General features: G+C 44.8%; 1 protein-coding gene and 1 pseudogene across 6 annotated transcripts in view; one reads left to right on the top strand and one right to left on the bottom strand.

Moving 5' to 3' along the window:
• Positions 1–3,235: 3,235 nt before the first annotated feature.
• On the bottom strand, positions 3,236–3,843 carry LOC144129973 (uncharacterized; annotated as a pseudogene).
• Positions 3,844–6,042: 2,199 nt separating this feature from the next.
• Nup98-96 (nuclear pore complex protein Nup98-96) overlaps positions 6,043–18,167 on the top strand; it is an 85,296-nt gene continuing 73,171 nt past the window's right edge. For all 6 annotated transcript variants that reach the window (XM_077662994.1, XM_077662993.1, XM_077662996.1 and 3 more), the window contains exons 1-5: positions 6,043–6,447; positions 8,026–8,067; positions 12,117–12,272; positions 15,251–15,484; positions 17,159–17,313. In XM_077662994.1, the coding sequence (XP_077519120.1) occupies positions 6,399–6,447; positions 8,026–8,067; positions 12,117–12,272; positions 15,251–15,484; positions 17,159–17,313 (636 nt within the window). In that variant the 5' untranslated portion in view covers positions 6,043–6,398. The remainder of the gene's footprint in view (positions 6,448–8,025; positions 8,068–12,116; positions 12,273–15,250; positions 15,485–17,158; positions 17,314–18,167) is intronic.

The following is an 18,167-nucleotide window of genomic DNA, read 5'->3' as shown; positions in this document are numbered from 1 at the left end:
AGAGTTCAAATTGATTAATCATTTTTTTAATCTTTGGTTTTTGGGCAGAAAATTATCTAGCGAAATGAAGGCTGTCAACATCCAAGGCGAGCCCAATCTTTAAATTTTTTTTTGAATTAGCATTATGGTACGTTCCAAATATCATGCATCAAATATCATGCTTTAGAAAGCTTGTTAAGTTGGCTGTCCCGGATTGCAAATTGATAAAATGGCTCAGAAGTACTTGTATTTGGGCGTGTTGGTTCATATCTTTTCAGGAGGACACAGGGGCGCAACAAAAACACACGGACATAGAAGTAGACAGGGACGAGCGCTTACTATCAACAGGCTTTATTTGACGTAGACCGTTAATATACTTTCGCCTACCCAAGCGCCACTGTGCGAATCACAAGCACGTAGGTAACAGAAAACACCAAAGGAAATCGAAAGGTAGGCGATTACAGAAATCTATCTAAGAAAACCGTTTCAGATCGGCGAAGCATTACAGACGAATCACTGATGCAGTTATCTCCTTTTTTTCTGATGTAATAGGCTTCCACCAGTTCCCGTTCAATCTGATCGCGGCTTCTCAACAATACTCTACAGTCCGATAATCGGGGAAAACAGGCGACCTTAGTCTTCTTGGTGCATTCTTGGCAATGGTCCGGGAGATGGGAGCCTGTCTTCTTTAAAGAATTTTTGTGCTCCAGAAGGCGCTGGTTGAGGCAGCGTCCAGTTTGCCCAACGTAAACCTTCCCGCAAGTGAGCGGGAACTCATACACAACTCCTTTTTTGCAGGTTACGTGGGGCTTACGGTGTTTTACGCCACACTCTTGCCGTTTTTCTTTTCTTCTTATGCGTGCGCACAGACCGGACAACTTTCGCGGAGCAGAAACGAAAAGGCAGTTGAAGCCGTCACCAAGTCTTTTAAGACAGTGGAAGTGAAAAGATCTTCAGTGAAGAAAAGTGCCATGTCACTCTGCGAGGAACTTCAACTGCACAGACTAGCCGGCGCCATTGGGAAGGCCGAAGGGAATTGTTTATCGGTTTTTTTTTCACCGCAAAAACCCACAAGAGCGGCATTCCTTTTCGGACCATAGTTAGCGAAAAGGGCACATGGCAAAAGGAAGTCAGCCAGTTCCTGTTCAAGCACCTCAGGACACTGCAAGATGCGGACCCTTATGCCACTAAGAACTCTGATGAAGTGATAGCCTTTGTTCAGTCTGCGAGGAATATTAAGACCGGTTTCTCAATCGATGTTAAGGATCTTTTCTATTCTATTCCACACCAGCCCCTGTTCACCGCGGTGCGTGATTGTATAGATAGAAATGGTATCACCGCGTTTCAAAATGCCACTGGTTTGAACGTGGACAACTTCATGTCTTTACTAGAGCTTTATCTGAATGCCACTTTTATTGAATTTAATGATCGTACCTATCTTCAAAAGCAAGGTATTTGCATAGGCTCTTGCGTAGCCCCGGTTCTTTCTACAATTTTTTTATCGCAAGTTGACCGCTCTTTGAGTGAAACTTTTGACTCAGACCGTATAGCTCATGTCTTCAGATATGTAGATGACTACCTGGTTCTGTTGAAGGAAAGTGATTTTAGTTTTGATGAGGCCGTAGCTGATGTTTTAGATACGTTTGGTAGGAAAGGCATGGGACTCACCTTTACCCATGAAAAGCCAAGCAGTGATAACCAACTGCAGTTTTTAGATATCACCTTAACGTTTAACCCTTCACATGTTTGCTGGCGGTATTGTCCGCGCGCAAAGAAAGATTTGCTACCATTTCATTCTAATCATTCTAAGACGGTCAAAAGGGCTATCGCTTTACAATGTCTTTCATCGGCACTAACGAAGTCCTGTCACCACGCTGTGTACGCTGGCTTCTTGTCACAGGTCTCAAGGCTGGAAAAGGCAGGCTTCCCTGATTCCCTCATTCTTGCTGTGACGCAGTCCTTGGTCAAAAAATTGAAGGGCAGCAAGCAGAGCAACGCGAAAGACCCAGCGTAGTGTTCAAGGCCGGAGGTGGTACCATACGTACACAGAACTTCCCACAACATCAAGAAGGTGGCCAAGAAGTACGGAGTAGAAGTTGTTTTTTCTGCTCCGCGAAAGTTGTCCGGTCTGTGCGCACGCATAAGAAGAAAAGAAAAACGGCAAGAGTGTGGCGTAAAACACCGTAAGCCCCACGTAACCTGCAAAAAAGGAGTTGTGTATGAGTTCCCGCTCACTTGCGGGAAGGTTTACGTTGGGCAAACTGGACGCTGCCTCAACCAGCGCCTTCTGGAGCACAAAAATTCTTTAAAGAAGACAGGCTCCCATCTCCCGGACCATTGCCAAGAATGCACCAAGAAGACTAAGGTCGCCTGTTTTCCCCGATTATCGGACTGTAGAGTATTGTTGAGAAGCCGCGATCAGATTGAACGGGAACTGGTGGAAGCCTATTACATCAGAAAAAAAGGAGATAACTGCATCAGTGATTCGTCTGTAATGCTTCGCCGATCTGAAACGGTTTTCTTAGATAGATTTCTGTAATCGCCTACCTTTCGATTTCTTTTGGTGTTTTCTGTTACCCACGTGCTTGTGATTCGCACAGTGGCGCTTGGGTAGGCGAAAGTATATTAACGGTCTACGTCAAATAAAGCCTGTTGAAAGTAAGCGCTCGTCCCTGTCTACTTCTATGTCCGTGTGTTTTTGTTGCGCCCCTGTATCCTCCTGAAAATGATAAAATGGCGTCTCTGGAATCTCTAAAGCCACAGGTGCATACGCAGTTCGTGTATTTTATGATACAGACAAAGTTAACGAGATTTCGGCCACGATACCACGCCCAGCGACACCAATTTACAAACAGACAAAGTGGAAATCTCAACGAGCTTTCAAAGGATATTTTTGATGCCAGATATTTCGGACGACAATGCCGACACAGATATGTTCGCACTGCTCTAACAGCGCCTACGATGTTGGCATCCTGGTCTTTTCTGCGTTGTCCCATCCCATTTACGAAATATACAGCAACGCCGAACGAACAATTGTCACAAAAACGGAAAAGCAACCATGTTAAGCAAAATTTACCAGCAGCAGTGGCAGCGGCTAAGCCATTGATTAAGAACAGTTCTGCTGTGAGCGTAAAACAAGTCAACAATTAAGCACATTTCACTCAGAGACAAAGATAATTGTTTTCCCTCTTTTTGGCACAAAGTTTAGCCGCCTAATTCGAGCTTTTCAGAGAAGACAATGCTTTTTGAATTTTCACTATGGTGATTTCATGGAGTGCTCCACTGTTCTAGGGTCGTGGTAAATCTCATAATCGTTGCCACCTTCCGCTGTTCTGTCCCCGAAGAAGTGCGTGGTCTTGTGCCCAACTTTAACAGGTTCGTGGAGGCAGTACGCCCTGTCCCACCCTCGTGGGAAAACGTGGAAGCTTATCTATGCTCCAACGACCAGACCGTTTTCAGAAAACACGTAGTCAAATTCATCAGCTACTGCTTGGGGACCACCCATTTACTCTTCTATTTTAGCCAGCTCCGAGCCTCCCACGTGCGCGACGGCGACGTCATGTTTTAGCCTTCGCAGGAACTCAGACATTTCGCCGGTGATCACTTGCCGGCTCTTCGTCAGTGTTCCGTCCACATAGAAGAGGAAGACTGTTAACTGCAGGAAACCTGGCCATTCATTCCTTTAGGCGCGTTAAGGCTTTCACGACACGAAAGTCTAACTACGTTTACAAACGGCTGCGCGGCACAACCATACTTGGCGGAACATCGAGCGGCCAGAGCAGACGTGAGCAGCCCCAGCTTCACTACGGCGACGTCAAACTCGCCGCGGCAAAATCGGCTCGGGTTGCTCAGGCACATGCTCATTTCCGCACCTACTGCTGTCTACGCATGCTCAATGTTGGGCGAGGGCTGTGGCGAGGGCGTGAGGGCTGCGGCGGGCAACCGCATCGATGCTCGTCAGGCTCGATGCTCTCGGCGGTGAGCGTTGCCTGCTTACTTTGAATGCATCTCCCGCATGGCGCTGTATCACGTGTACTGCTTTGCGTACACAACAGCAGTAACGAAGGTCTACACATAATCCGCCGCACTTCTCGCCGTCTCGGCATGCACGTGTTTTGTTTAGTTAGCATCTTTTAAAGGATATACCTTTCCTCCGCTGTTCCCCATTTATGTGCAGGCGCAGCGCCGCGCCAGGACCGAGCGCTGCATACCAGAAACAGGAAAATAAATAATTGCTGCATCTTGCGGATCTCGCAGGCATCGTTTGAACAATAAGAACCTCTGTGTCGAGGGTATCAATTCTTGGCCTGGGCCTTTCGATTGCAATCGCACTGCGCAAGTCGCCAAGTAAAACTTTTTAAAGAAATCGTTGCCCAACAGAAGTATTCGTGGAGGCAGGGGGTTGTGTTGAGGTTGCACGAGTCCCCTTCGCGCCGATAGCGCCGACCAAGGTTGAACGAATTTCTGCTCAAATGGTCAAAAACTGCTAAAAGACAAGCGGTTGAGGTGCGCACTTGTAATAGCGAGCAACTTGACTTGAGCTGGACTCGACACGTAACGCAGTTAAGTATAGAGATTTCTAAAATCACTGGCATGTTGAATCAACTGAAGTTTATGATACCTACCTGGTTTAAACGCCAACTGTACTACGCGTTGATTTACTCTCGTTTGTATTATTGCATATTAGTATGGGGAACTACAACTAGAACCAATCTTGAAAGATTACACGTGGTACAAAATAAGGCCATAAGAATAATCGCAAATAAACCACGATATGAATACACCGCACCTATTTTTCAGAAATATAAGATATTGTCAGTTTTCAACATGTTTCGGTCCAGCCTCTCTATGCAGGTGTATCACGGAGTCAAATCTGTTGGTTTAAAATTTCTTGAATCTATATAGACGCCAGGATTATGCTTATAATTTACGTGAAGGCAAATATGTCAAAAACAGAGCTCGAACATCGTACGCAGCACAGCTAGTTGGCCATCAAATTCCCGAACTGCTTAATACTTACCCTCAGCTAGTAGACGTCCTATCCGAGTCAAATTCACCATCAGGGTTTAAGAAACGGGTGAAGCATCTCCTTCTCAGTTTATAGTATGTATAGGAAATGAATCTGTCTCGCTGTTTGTAGTGCGTACCTACACTGTGCATTCATGTTTTAAATCATGTTACCCATAATTCCCGCCAAAATTATGATCGCCATAGTGTTATTGGATTATTGTTATTTTTTATAGTGTTATTGTAGTGTTATTGTAAGGTCACTGCATGCATTCCTTGAGCAGATCAGTTGTGTGTAACCTTATGTTTTGGTCGTTTTGCTTTCGTCAGTGTGTATCTGTCATTTAATATTTTACTTAGTCAGTGCAACACAACCTTTTTGCTTTTGTTTCTTGTTACGCTTTCTTGCTTTTTCTCATCGTTGCAGTGTTACTTTTGATTGTCGCGCCGTTTTTTGAAGCGTTGTGTGCAAATAACGGTTCCGAGGCCTTGTCAGGCATTTGAATATGCCTTTTGCCTCGGCTATCCGGACAGAAAAAATTAAATTTGTATCTGCCTATGTACTGTAATAGGTTTCTGTCAAAAATGAATGAATTGAAATGAAAATGAAGTACGGCGCAGCCATCAAAGAGAGACCAATCTGGAATATATGCACCAGGTGTTTCCCGTACATGAGCGTAAAATAGTGAGCGATGACTCAGAACCCAGCTCTTCTATGATTGCTTAAGCGACTGACTGTTCACTCCAACTTTCGAATCTGTCGCTGTTTTTTAAGGCGATGGCGATAACGGCTCCGTACTCCAGAAAATCCGTTGTCGGCGTTGTGAGCGGAAAATCAGTAGCAAAACAACCAAAGCTAAATGAATTTCATTTATAACTGTAAGTATATTGATAATATATTCATTGACATTTCTTAAAAACCTATTCAAACAAAATGGGCTAAGAATAATTTGTACAGAAAAGGGCCAGAGGGCCTAAACGCGCTTCATTTTTAAACCTTTGACCAACCTCCGCGCAATCTTGCTCTTCGCTAAGCAACCATTGTATTGCGCATGCGCTCGAGGCATAGAGTGCTCAAAGCGTTCAGTTGCTGCCTCCGATGTTGCCTTTCTCGAATGTTGTTAGTAACTTTCAACTTCCTTAAATTGTGTAAAGCACTGTTTTGTGCCTACTTGGTCGCTTGAAATATAAAATATACGCGTTGGGTTCTTAAAGCAGTTGGAGGCTTTTTGTATTCCACTGTCGTTCCAAAGCGCGTATCCGTTTCTGGTGTGCTTGCTGAGGTGAAGAGGACATCTTGTCATGCACATGCACGGCGAAGAAAATCGCGTGCAGCAAAGCGCATGCAAGAAATAAACGCGACCGTTAATTGTGCACCATAGGCATAAGCTTCGCATCTCGCCGAGACCACGATGTTTGGAAATCAAAATCCTTTTGGGACGACCACCGGGTTTGGTTCGGGTAAGTGGTGCCACTTGTTTACCTACGTTTACCTACTTCTTTGCTCAGTTTACTGAAGCATGGAATGCTTTCTGTGGCTATGGTGTAGAAGCTACGAGCGCAAGGCATAGGCATCCATACCTGTATGCTTGACCTGTTTGCGTCCGTGAACAGCATGCTGGTGGAAGCCGTGACGTCGGGTTTGTATGTTTTACTGCGCAGTACCAGACAAATGACCTCGCATATATTGCTACCCCGTTGCATAATAAGCGTTGCTAAACCACCTGAGCAAAGACATCAAAACATACTCTGCTGATTGCTTCGAACAGACCAGCATCGCAATTCAGGCAGCCTTCACGAACAGTTCGTTTACGCGGGCTCGGACAGGCAGAAGTGATCATAATGAAAGCGTGTTCTTGGAGCGCCTTAAAAGTACGGACTACGGGCTGCATGACCCAGTTTGCGCGTTAGCATTGCGTTCAAGTGGGTTCCCGGTTGTGTATGCCAAATTTTCCTGGCGCGACAGGACGCAGGTTGACAGCGCGGCTCGTCACCCATGCGCATCGTGTCAAAAAAGCGAATGCAGACTTACTGACCGCGAAACTCGAGAACGCAGAGGCGAATACTCCTCAAGGCTGGCCCACCAACCAAAGGCTTCCACCTGTTGTCATTATGTCAACCTCCATGCACCTGCTAGTCGGTGCAAAGCGGTTGACTGTAACGTCGTGACAATAGGCTGACACCATTTGTTGGAGGACTTCCTTTGAGGGGCTTGTGCCACTGCATTCTTTAGTTACATTTGACTGCGTGATCAAATATTGCTTCTAAAGCAACATGACCGCTTTTTTAAAGTTATAAAGAACCTTGTTTGTACATCTATTCCTTCAATTACTGTTGTCGTGTTGTAGTGTTTGCACATTGAGGGACCACATGCTCATGTCATTTGTACCCGATAGTATGTGCGTGCAAATGCTGGTGGAATAGAACTGTCACATGATTAAAATGCAGCCCAGATGGAAACAAGATGTAACAAGGCTCTTTGGCTGCATTTTGATTAGGTTACCTCAGAAAGAGGCCCTTAATCAGAAGTGAATGAAGTATTCTGTAGGGGGTATCCATATGTGCCACTGTGGCCACCATTTTGGTGTCCGCAGGACAGCAGAAGTCTGCGGTACGTGTCTGATCAGCTTACCTCCCCCTGCTCCGGCTTGCATCGCTGAAGTTGTGCATTGGACACCAAAATGGCACCTGTGGCGTCATGTGTATACCCCCTGTAGTGTTACAAAATGTAATTAAATGTTGAACAGCTTAAATTGCATTGGCAGGTCACATATATATGATAGCTTATGATGTACATGATAGGTATAAAGCCATGCACAGAAACTCTACAGCTTAATTTTTTTTATGATAGGCATCACTGTACCTAATGTAACGATACCAATATCTGAACCATGAAACACTTCATGCATTATTCTTGTTTGGGAACTGAGAAGCTTCTTTTTATTTAGAGTGCGTGGAGGAGTTGAACGCTGTTTCTTGACCAAAAAAAAAAAGCTTCCGCATTTAGATGTGCTTGTTTGTCAATTTTTCTCTTTGCAGGAACTACTTTCGGATCTACACAGCCAGCACCCTTTGGACAAAGTATGTTTTTACACCTGTGCCTATGCAGAGTCTAGTCTGGTGCATGCTGTTTTCATATCTAACTTGTTTGAAACGTCAGTGAACATTGGGTGTCATGATAGTTGAAATCTTTGTTTCTACAACTAGATGTTTATTTTCTAAAATTCTGATTGGTTAGACATTCTCTCACCTAATTGCGCAAAGTAACATGTTTACTTCTGTATAGGTTGACCTGTTTTTTCAAAATCACTCCCCTCTTACTCATTATTTGACCAATACACGAGCAACGATCTGGGTGAGGCGTTAACCCAGTTGAAAACACTGAAAAGGAAGGGGGATAATGACTGCAATGATGTTAGAGTGGAAGTTACACATTCTGGCTCTCTTTCGAACCTTCACCAAATAGGGCAGCTGCTATTTGTGTTAGTATGGAAAATTCCATGTGCCCCTTCTTTTTTAAGACATCTGTGCAAAAGATTCTTGGACAAATCCAATACAAACATTAGCAGAGCACTCCAGTATTGTATCATCGTGCTGACCATGTGCTTTCTGGTGAAGTCACTTAACCTTGTGGAGAGTGATGCCTCCCTAACGTTGACAACCGTTCTTAGCTGCTTTTAAGAAAACTGTCGTCATATGTGCAGAGGTTCTAAAAATTGAGCAGCATTTAGGCGTATAATTGTGCTTTGTATGCATATAAGTTTGAATAATGACTTGCATTTTGGAACAGAAAATTTGATTTCCGAACGCAGCTAGTCTTAGCCAATGGTATCTGGGACAATTCTCAGATGTCGGTTATGTCAGGGTAGGGCAGATCTCTTATACATTGTATGTATTATATACGTGTCCTATAACATACGACATATGCAAAGGAATTAGGACAGGGGATCTTTGGAAGACCCTAATACACAGCTCGGACTTTGAGACTCAGCTGAAAATCGTCCGACTGGCCGAAAATGCCACCTGGGTCTAAGGACTCCTGGCCGTCATCTAGGCGGATGGCCTGAAGCTAGTCCTGCATCTGTTGGAAAATAAAGCTATCTACTACTGCTACTACTACTACTTGCCAAAAACAAGATTTTAGGAAAAAATTGAGCGAAACTTGTGAAGACAAGCTTGTATACAAGCTTGTATATGAGAGGAAAAAATGTCCAAAATTTTCTGAAATATGCAAAATGTTTAGTGTTCTATTGGCCACTGCCTGTAAAAAAAAAAGACTTCTATCTCGAATAGTGTTCTTGCTGCAGAACAATAACTGAAAACCCGATAGTTGGGCTTCGGAGCACGGCCGCCAGTGTTCCAGTTTGGTTTCCGTCATCGCCAATGTCAGAACTGAATCGAGCGCATGCGTATTTACGGAAACGAGTCTTCAATGTGCAGCTAACCCAACCTGATGTCACCTGGGATGGCTTTGTTGATGTACGCGAGGATGCTGACATTAGAGAGCCATACACTGATGAAAATGATAGTTTGCAAAGTACGGACACTCTCCCATTGCCATGAATCTGCTGATGATGACATAGAGGCCCCCCTACCACCGGCTGTCGTGTAGGCTTCCACCACAATTAGCTATATATGCCTCATTCTTAAAGCAGCTTGTGGGCAGCAACTCTGTGGATGAGGGAATTGAATTGGGTTTCTGAGGAAATAAAATGGCGCAGTATCTGTCTCACATTTTGGTGGACACCTGAACTGCCAGGTAAGGGAAGGGATAAAGGAGGGAGTGAAAGAAGAAATAAAGAAAGAGGTGCTGTAGTGGAGGGTTCGTAACAATTCGACCACCTGGGGATCTTTAACCTGCACCAACATCACATTGCATTTTTGCATTTCACCTCCTTCGAAACGCGGCCGCTGTGGCCGGGTGCATTTTTGCATTTCACCTCCTTCGAAACGCGGCCGCTGTGGCTGGGTTATCGATGAGGGGCTCTGGGGAGCTTGAAAAGCGCCATGATAGAGACAAGTTTGAATAAACATGTGCAGAACAGGTTTACGCCTTGTGACCTAGTATTTTTGGCTGAACATGGAAAGTCCACCTGGTATGAACGTCGGATACAATGAACGCAATCCGCACAGCCGTCAGGTTCGTTACAAGTGGGCTTGACTGTTTCTTCAGTCTTGTTGCTGCTCGGGTAGTTGATAAAATTAATCTCAGGCAAAGCAGAGTTCGGAGATTTGCGACGTTTTAGAGGACGCGTCGCGCATGCGGAGGCTTCCAAGCGACTTTGACGCTATTGTGTCTTAGGAGCATGTTAAAAAAATGCCTCCTTGTAGGAAAAAAAAGAAGCGTATCGAAAACTAAACTTTATTTGTCTAATTACAAGCAATGACGCAGCGTGCGCGTTAGCAACACTGATGGCTCCGAAGTTGAGCGGAGAAGTTGACGTTAGTGGGCAATGGGTGCAGCACCTCGTCTTCACTGCATGTTTAAAAAAAGGCGTCTCGCGCGAAAAAGAAAAACTACATTGGAAACTAAACTTTGGTTCTTTGACTACAAGCCAGACGTGCAGTGAAGCCCGATAAGCTATGCGGAAGCTTCCGAAATCTGTGCGCGAAGTCATCGTTAGCAGGCTTACAATTCTGAGTAGGCATGGTAAGGAAAGGGTTAATACCTTCGCACCAGCCAGCCCTATGCAGTGTCACACTAGCAGATGCAAAGGGATTAATGGCGACGTCATAGCAATCAGTTCACACCATTGGATGAAAGCCTTCCTTTGAGGGGCATTTGCTGCTGTATTCTTGAGCTGTCCATGGCTGTAGATGGTCAGCTTTGGCACATTTAAAAATTATTACATGGCAGCCAGCCGAAAAATGAGACGAGATGACTGATGGCAATGAGATGATTTAATGGCCACGGGGCTAGCGCGAGCACTCCGTCCTGCGCCACTACCAGCTTCATCTTCTTCGTCATATTACCCGGGGCCACCGAGGGATTGTCCCGATCATAAATAGAAGAAGGCACTGACGAAGGGACGCGCGAAATGGTGATGGGCTGCAGCAAAGGCAAAGCAGAAATGCCAAGGTGGTGAAGTGCTGCCTGCCACGATGAGAGAGATGAGAGAAAGAGTCCACGATTGCCAGAAGCCGACGGCCAAGGCCCCAGGGCGCGCCGAACGGCCTGGGCAGGGGAGTGGTGTCTTAACATGTGGGCAGCGTCTCGGGTAGGTCGGATCGTAGGCTGTGGTCACGGCAATGTCGCCATTTCATCGTGTCTTCTGGTCAGGGCGGGGGACGGGGCTGGGGTGAGTGGCGAGGTCGGGGTGAGTGGAGAGGTCATTTCAGGTCTGAAAGGTTGGGGCATGGCCGTGCGATGCAGGCCGAGAACTCACAGCCCACGACCATGGCTGACGCAGGATGCTGAAGCTCCAGGACCAGAATGCCGATGATTCTCCAGCACCTCTCACCAAATGTTACATGGCAGCAAGCCGATGACTGAGATGAGATGACAGATTGTTACAGGATGAATTAATGGTCGTCGGCCTAGCACCAGCGCTCCATCCCACGCCACTGCCAGCTTCGCCTTCTTCATCACAATATGTTCGAAAATGCAGAGCAAAGCTGAAGTGTTGATTCCTTAGAAGTGACAAGCTGTCGCCAACTCACTTCAAGCCATAGCCACTGCATAACTGGATTCATTCCAAAGCCATTACTTGCTTGCGTGACCTCTAACCTTGTGATCTCTCACAAAGTGTGCAAAACTCCCCTGTGGTGAGAAACTGAATGCAAAAAGCAAAGGCATACAGTTGGAAAAAAGTTCCATGATGCATAAGCATTACATCTCCAAAACAGAGATGAAACTATTTAAAATTGATGGCTAAAAGCAACCATCAGAGAGTGAGTGTTGCACCTTTCTCTGTCATCTGCTTTGGGGAAATGTAATTTCATCTTAAGTTTTGTATTTTTTTTAGTTTTGTACAAATGAGATTTCTAATTTTTGAAGTAAATATACACTACTTATCTAAAGGTTTGAATCAGGGGAGATCAGCTACATTACACACTCTGCGCGCTTGCAGAGAACTACAATATGTGCTAAACGTGCAGGTAATCTTGTTCTGTGCTTTTGTGTGGTGCAGCTGGTAGTGCTTTTGGGACCTCTGCATTTGGTGCCACCTCAGCCCCAAGCACAAGTGGCAGCCTCTTTGGGAGCACCACCCAGCAGCCTGGAAGCCTGTTTGGAGGCACAGGCACAACATTTGGCCAGCCTACAGCCTCCACCACACCTGGCTTTGGTAAGGATTAAGGCTAGTTGTCATGTCACTATTTCTGTTCAGTTGTGCACTTTGTGGGCCACGAAAAATTATAAAATTACTAAAAGTTACTAAAAGCTGATGTTGGTGGTGGGCGAGTATTATCAGAAAATTTTTCCAGCTCATTTTTCTTTTAGACATTTCACTGCATGCAACAGTTGGGTAACCTGCTTTGTAATAACCTCTCAAGAGTGGCCTCTGCCAGCACGACTGATGTATATCTCATGCACACCAATGATAATCATTTATGAGAGGATGATATATCTTAGAGCTCAGCATAAACATTGATTTGTTTTCCACAATACAGTTAAACCTGGTTATAACAAAATTGAAAAAAGTCGGATTTCTTGTTACATCCAGGTTTTCGTTACAGGCAGTTTTCGCGAGCAGACCCGAAAGGACACTGCAGAATGGAAACCAAAATAAAAAATATACATGACATCGCCTTGAAAATGTGTACAAACAGCGTTACTCGGAGTCATAAACATGGAGAAACGTTTAGCGATCACGCTGATAGTGCGGCTGCGGCAGGAGCCGCCGCCACCTCCACCGCAGCTTGCGCAACGCTGCTATGAGCGGGGTGAGGGGGGGGCACCCGGGCTACGCTAGAGGAGAACGCGCTGAGCCACACCGCCGCCGTAGACCGACCGCGAAGGCACGTGCTTCTTCCCGCATGTTCTCTCTCTCGGTCTCCCCTCGCTGTTGCCCCCCGACTTCAATGGGGGCGGCGTTGAGGAATTGAGAAACTTCGTAATATAGAGGAATTCGCTATATCGATGTTCGTTACATCCAGATTTAACTACCTCATAAGTACCATATTTCCTTGCAAATATACAGTAGATTCTCGACAATATTAATCTCACAGGGCTGCAAAAAATTTTGTATCATCTGAAATGTGTCATCTAAAAAGAGCAAAAATAATTTTCAGAAGCACGGGAAATGGAATCGTGGAGATCTTTTCACAGATGATTTATTTACTGCCACGTGGCCACTGCTTGCTGCCCATGGTGCATACCGTGTGACTGGCGAGAGCCACATCGATGGTGTAGGCAATGCAAGGGCTATGTGCCGCCTCTCACTCCCGGCGTCGCTGATGTGCGGGCCGCGCGCCACCATTTTCTTCTTACAGTGCGTGCCACATGACTGGTGATCGCAGCGTCAGCAGTGTGTGGGCCACGTGCCACTGCTCACTGCTCACAGTGCATACCACGCAACTGGGAATTGTGTTGACGACGTGCTGGAAGCACTGAGTGCTCGGGGGTGCAGTCGTGTCTCGCGTGTTTGTATGATCCGTAGTGGCACGGGAATGAGTTTCGAACACCCGCAATTCCGCACAATGTATGTAATGCACTCCAGCTATACTCCGTTTCATATATACCAGTCAGTGCTGCCATAGCTAGCACACCTGTCTGTGCGAACTGAGTCCGCACCCAAAAATTAGTTGGTCATAAGCACAAAGTGAACATAGGCCAATTTTTGTTGCGACAAATCTTAACTGCCGTGACTGGTGACCTCCTGTACTTCGTTTTACCTTTTGCCGCATTTTAGTCCTGCCACTCATCAAGACTTCGAGAATTGAGAATTACATGTGGTGGTATGATATGTGGCTGGTAGGGCAAATCGCTTTTGCTGCATTCAAGTCTAAAAACTAATTCACACTCGGTGAAAATTATAACCAGAGGGCCCGAACGCTCAGTGTTGCATAGCTTCGACCATTATTTTCAATGCTAACACTTTGTTTTGTACTGCTCTTTGTTTTCGTCCAAGCGCTTACCAATGCTTCGAGCAGAATGAATGATACCTGGCGGAATAATTTGGTTTTTTGGACACTGCTTCCGCAGCCTCAGCAGCATTGCCTGCTATGTATGAAGTGGATTATAGGGAATTTCATTAATAAGTATCATGCTGAAATAGTTATCAGCTGTTATCGTGAAATAGTTATCAGCTGTTATCGTACCGAGATTCCACTGTAGGGCTGCCTGTTCTTTTCGGAAGCTTCGCTGCTTGCATGATATCGCAGCCAGCACACTACTTCCGTTCTGGGAAGACCTCCCTCGATGGCAGAACTCTTTGATAAGGGTTCCTTTCTCTCTGAACTCGTGGAGGATTGCTGTCATTAATATTTCTCATTGGTGACACTATGGACTTCGATGTTATCTGCCAAATTTTTATAGGAAGTAATGAAGACATTTCTGTCTTGTGTTTGCCCTCGTTTGCTCTTTGAACCAAGCATTTTCTTGCTTGAAACACAGGTGCATAGTCTCCTGTTACAAGTTTTTCATGACGCTGCTACAACTGCAAAGGTGACACTCTGTGGCAGTTGCCTTGATTGCACGTTTGGGGTTCAGAGCTTTTGTTACTCAGCCTATACAAAATTCAAGATATCCAGTCCCCGAAGTTCGGGGGTCAACTTGTATGATGCATCAACTGATATGTGAGTAGATGTGGTAACCACTGGCTTCTAGTTGTTTCAAAAACTATAGCAAATTTGAAACATTTTAGTTGATAGCAAATTACCTGCACGCTACCAACAGGTCACTACAGGCCCCAGAAATGAAATCTGCCAAAATGTGGACCCGCCACGGTGGCTCAGTGGTTAGGGCGCTCGGCTACTGATCCGGAGTTCCCGGGTTCGAACCCGACCGCGGCGGCTGCGTTTTTATGGAGGAAAAACGCTAAGGCGCCCGTGTGCTGTGCGATGTCAGTGCACGTTAAAGGTCCCCAGGTGGTCGAAATTATTCCGGAGTCCTCCACTACGTGACCTCATTCTTCCTTTCTTCTTTCATTCCCTCCTTTATCCCTTCCCTTACGGCGCGGTTCAGGTGTCCAACAATATATGAGACAGATACTGCTCCATTTCCTTTCCCCCAAAACCAATTATTATTATTATTATTATTATTATTAAAATGTGGAATGTGCGTTTATTTCCATGATAAAGTGCTCAGGGACTGTCATTGCAGGCTTTGGGGCACCAGCGACCAGCACATCTATGTTTGGCACAATGACCCAGCAGCCCGCGGCTAGTACGGGCATCTTCGGGACGCCGTCTTCGTCCTTCGGACAAGCCAGGCCGCAATTTGGCTCGTTTTCGTCAACCACACCGGCTGCAGGCACTAGCCTGTTTGGCCAACCACAGAGTACAGGCCTCTTTGGTCAGACACCAGCCGCTGGAACTTCACTGTTCGGCACTTCAGGTAAAATACTCACTCCTATTTGCGCTGGATGTATGAGGCCGAGAGGGGAACTTGACTGTTTGGCATGCTGCCAAAGCACCTCGGACATTTCTTGTAGCGCAGAGCCAGTTACAGATCGGCAACATCTAGTGAACTGAAAGAAGCGGCGTCCCCATGCATTTTTGGGTCTTTTATAGCATTAATATTTATTTTGAAGCACTTAATATCTTCAAGTATATGCAGATGCTTTACAGTGCACGCTAGTTAAAAATGTTATCATACCCATTACATTGGCAGGTTTAATTAGAGTGAGGGCAGAGGAGGTGACTGCTGCCCCTGAGCGCAAGTGGCCTTGATTTTCTTGTGAAAGTAACGTTAATAAAAGAAGTGAAAAAAGAAAGACAAGCATTGGTATGATTTAGCAGAGCTGGTGACTAAGAACAATTAGGAAGTCTATGGCAATCTCTCTCTCTCTCTCTCTCTCTCTCTCTGTGTGAGTGAGAGAGAGAGAGATCTGCATTAAAGGCAGGCATTAGAACTAAGAAAAACACACCTTCTATGAATATTAGTTTTAAGAGGGACATGGCTCTTTCAGCTATCTCTTTTTTAATTTTTGACCAAACTTAATGAAATTATCTATGCTTATTTAGTTCCTTGCACTGATTTCAAATATTGTTTTTAATGGGCCAATTGGTTACAAAAATAAATGAAACTAATGTTTCATAATTTGCAGAAACAATGAAAAAATAACTGCACTACGGAAATTGATATTGACATATGGCTAGGTACTAGAAAGCATAAGGAATACAATGTTAGTCCGTTTTTGATGTAACATATATTAGTGATGCTAGAGCAATTCAATGTTCGCTGTTCCAAATGTGGGTACCCTATTGTCTGATCTAGAGCAGAACTACAAAAATTTTAAAGCATAAATTCCAAAATCTTTAGTGTACTTTGTACTCTTAGCTACATGCCACAATAAAAATTATGGTTCTACCTGCCTTGAAGGCCGAGATATCGCTACCACAAATTAGCAAGAAGTCAAAAATCATTGCTTTTGCGTGGAATTCAGCTCACAGTGATGTTATAAATTGATCCTGCGGCCAAAATACTGATCCATGAGATTGGAAACCTGGGGAATTAAAGGAATATTAGCTGTAGCTTTTGAAAATGTAATTAATTAAAAAAAAACGATTTCTTTTCATTATTTTTCATCTCAAAGAGCCATGTCCTTGCTTGAATTTGAAATTAATATTGTCCGAAGACTGGACTCTGAAATGTCTCCTTCTCACATTTCACACAAATAAGTCACAAATTCTCACGTGTTCGCATAAACAGTTCATCATCATCATCATCATCATCATTTATTGATCCCTTAAGGACCCTTCACAGGGTATTACATAGGGTGGGGGGTGGGAGGGGGGACAGTTAGTAAATAACTTGAACATTGAAAAACTACTTGCAATATGCATGGACTTTAAAGCTCACATTTGTTGAGCCTGAAATCTTGGAGCGAGTTTAAACTCAATATTATAGTTACTTAATCTACAGGAGTCTCTTTAAACAGTGTCTCTTATTTTATTCCATTTTGACTGCTCTTTGCCTGTACCTTACTTAGCTCAGAAAAGCAACAGAGGAGCCACTGAAATGATGTTTTTTTTTGTGTGTGTGCGTCTGCTGTTTTTGCTTTTGCAGCATTTGGAGCAAGTTCCGTCACCACTGGAACCACAATTAAGTTCAAGCCACCGACAGGCACCGACACAATGATGAAGAATGGCGTCTCAAGCACCATCAGCACATCACATCAGTGCATTACTTGCATGAAGGAATATGAAAACAAGAGTTTAGAGGTACTGCAGTGGCTTTTAGATTTTTCTCTCATGTCCGAGTTGTCCTGACAAAGAGAATCAGTGGATAGTCTGGCCGATGGGTTCTCTGGGCCGACAAACATGAACTGCTTTTACTTGAAAGAGGCCACACTCCCCTCACATGTACTGATCATGTGGAATAGGCCGAGAGCAGGAACAATAAAAGAAAAACTGAAACTAGAGAGAGAGAGCGAGAAGACATGGAATGATTTTTCATACAGTTGGAGGGTGTGATTAGCATTTGCATTTAATTTGCCTGTCACGGACATGAAATAACTCTTAAAGGTTAAAGGGGCCTATGCTTGAACTCTGCATTTGCTACTGCAACTGAACTGTAAGGCATGCTTTGTAATGTCTTCAAGGCTAAGAAACTGCTCTGTAAGGTGAAGTCCACTGGTCTAGGTTTTTTTATCTCTGTACCATTGCCATTACGCCTGATGTCATTAAGCCGCCGCAGTGGTTCAGTGGTTATAGCGCTCGGCTGCTGACCCGAAGGACACGGGTTCGATCCCGGCCGCAGCGGGCGAATTTCGATGGAGGCGAAATTTTAAAGGCTTGTGTACTGTGCGATGTCAGTTCACTGTTAAAGAACCCCAGGTGGTCGAAATTTCCGGAGCCCTCTGCATGGCGTCCCTCATAGCCTGAGTCGCTTTGGGACGTTAAACCCCCATAAACCATGAACACCTGATGTCTTTAGGCATTAATAAAGAAAAAAATGGGGTTTGCGCATTGTTGCTGATTCCACATTGTTTGAATGAGCCAAAAGTTGATAATTTTAAAATAAAATAGGGATTCTTGCTTAAGTGAAGTGCATTACTATCATCTAGGACTGTTGT

Source organism: Amblyomma americanum, chromosome 4 (genome assembly GCF_052857255.1).
Source record: "Amblyomma americanum isolate KBUSLIRL-KWMA chromosome 4, ASM5285725v1, whole genome shotgun sequence".
NCBI classification, from domain to species: domain Eukaryota; kingdom Metazoa; phylum Arthropoda; class Arachnida; order Ixodida; family Ixodidae; genus Amblyomma; species Amblyomma americanum.
Note: the sequence above shows the minus strand (reverse complement) of the source record. Positions and strands in the feature narration are given on the sequence as shown.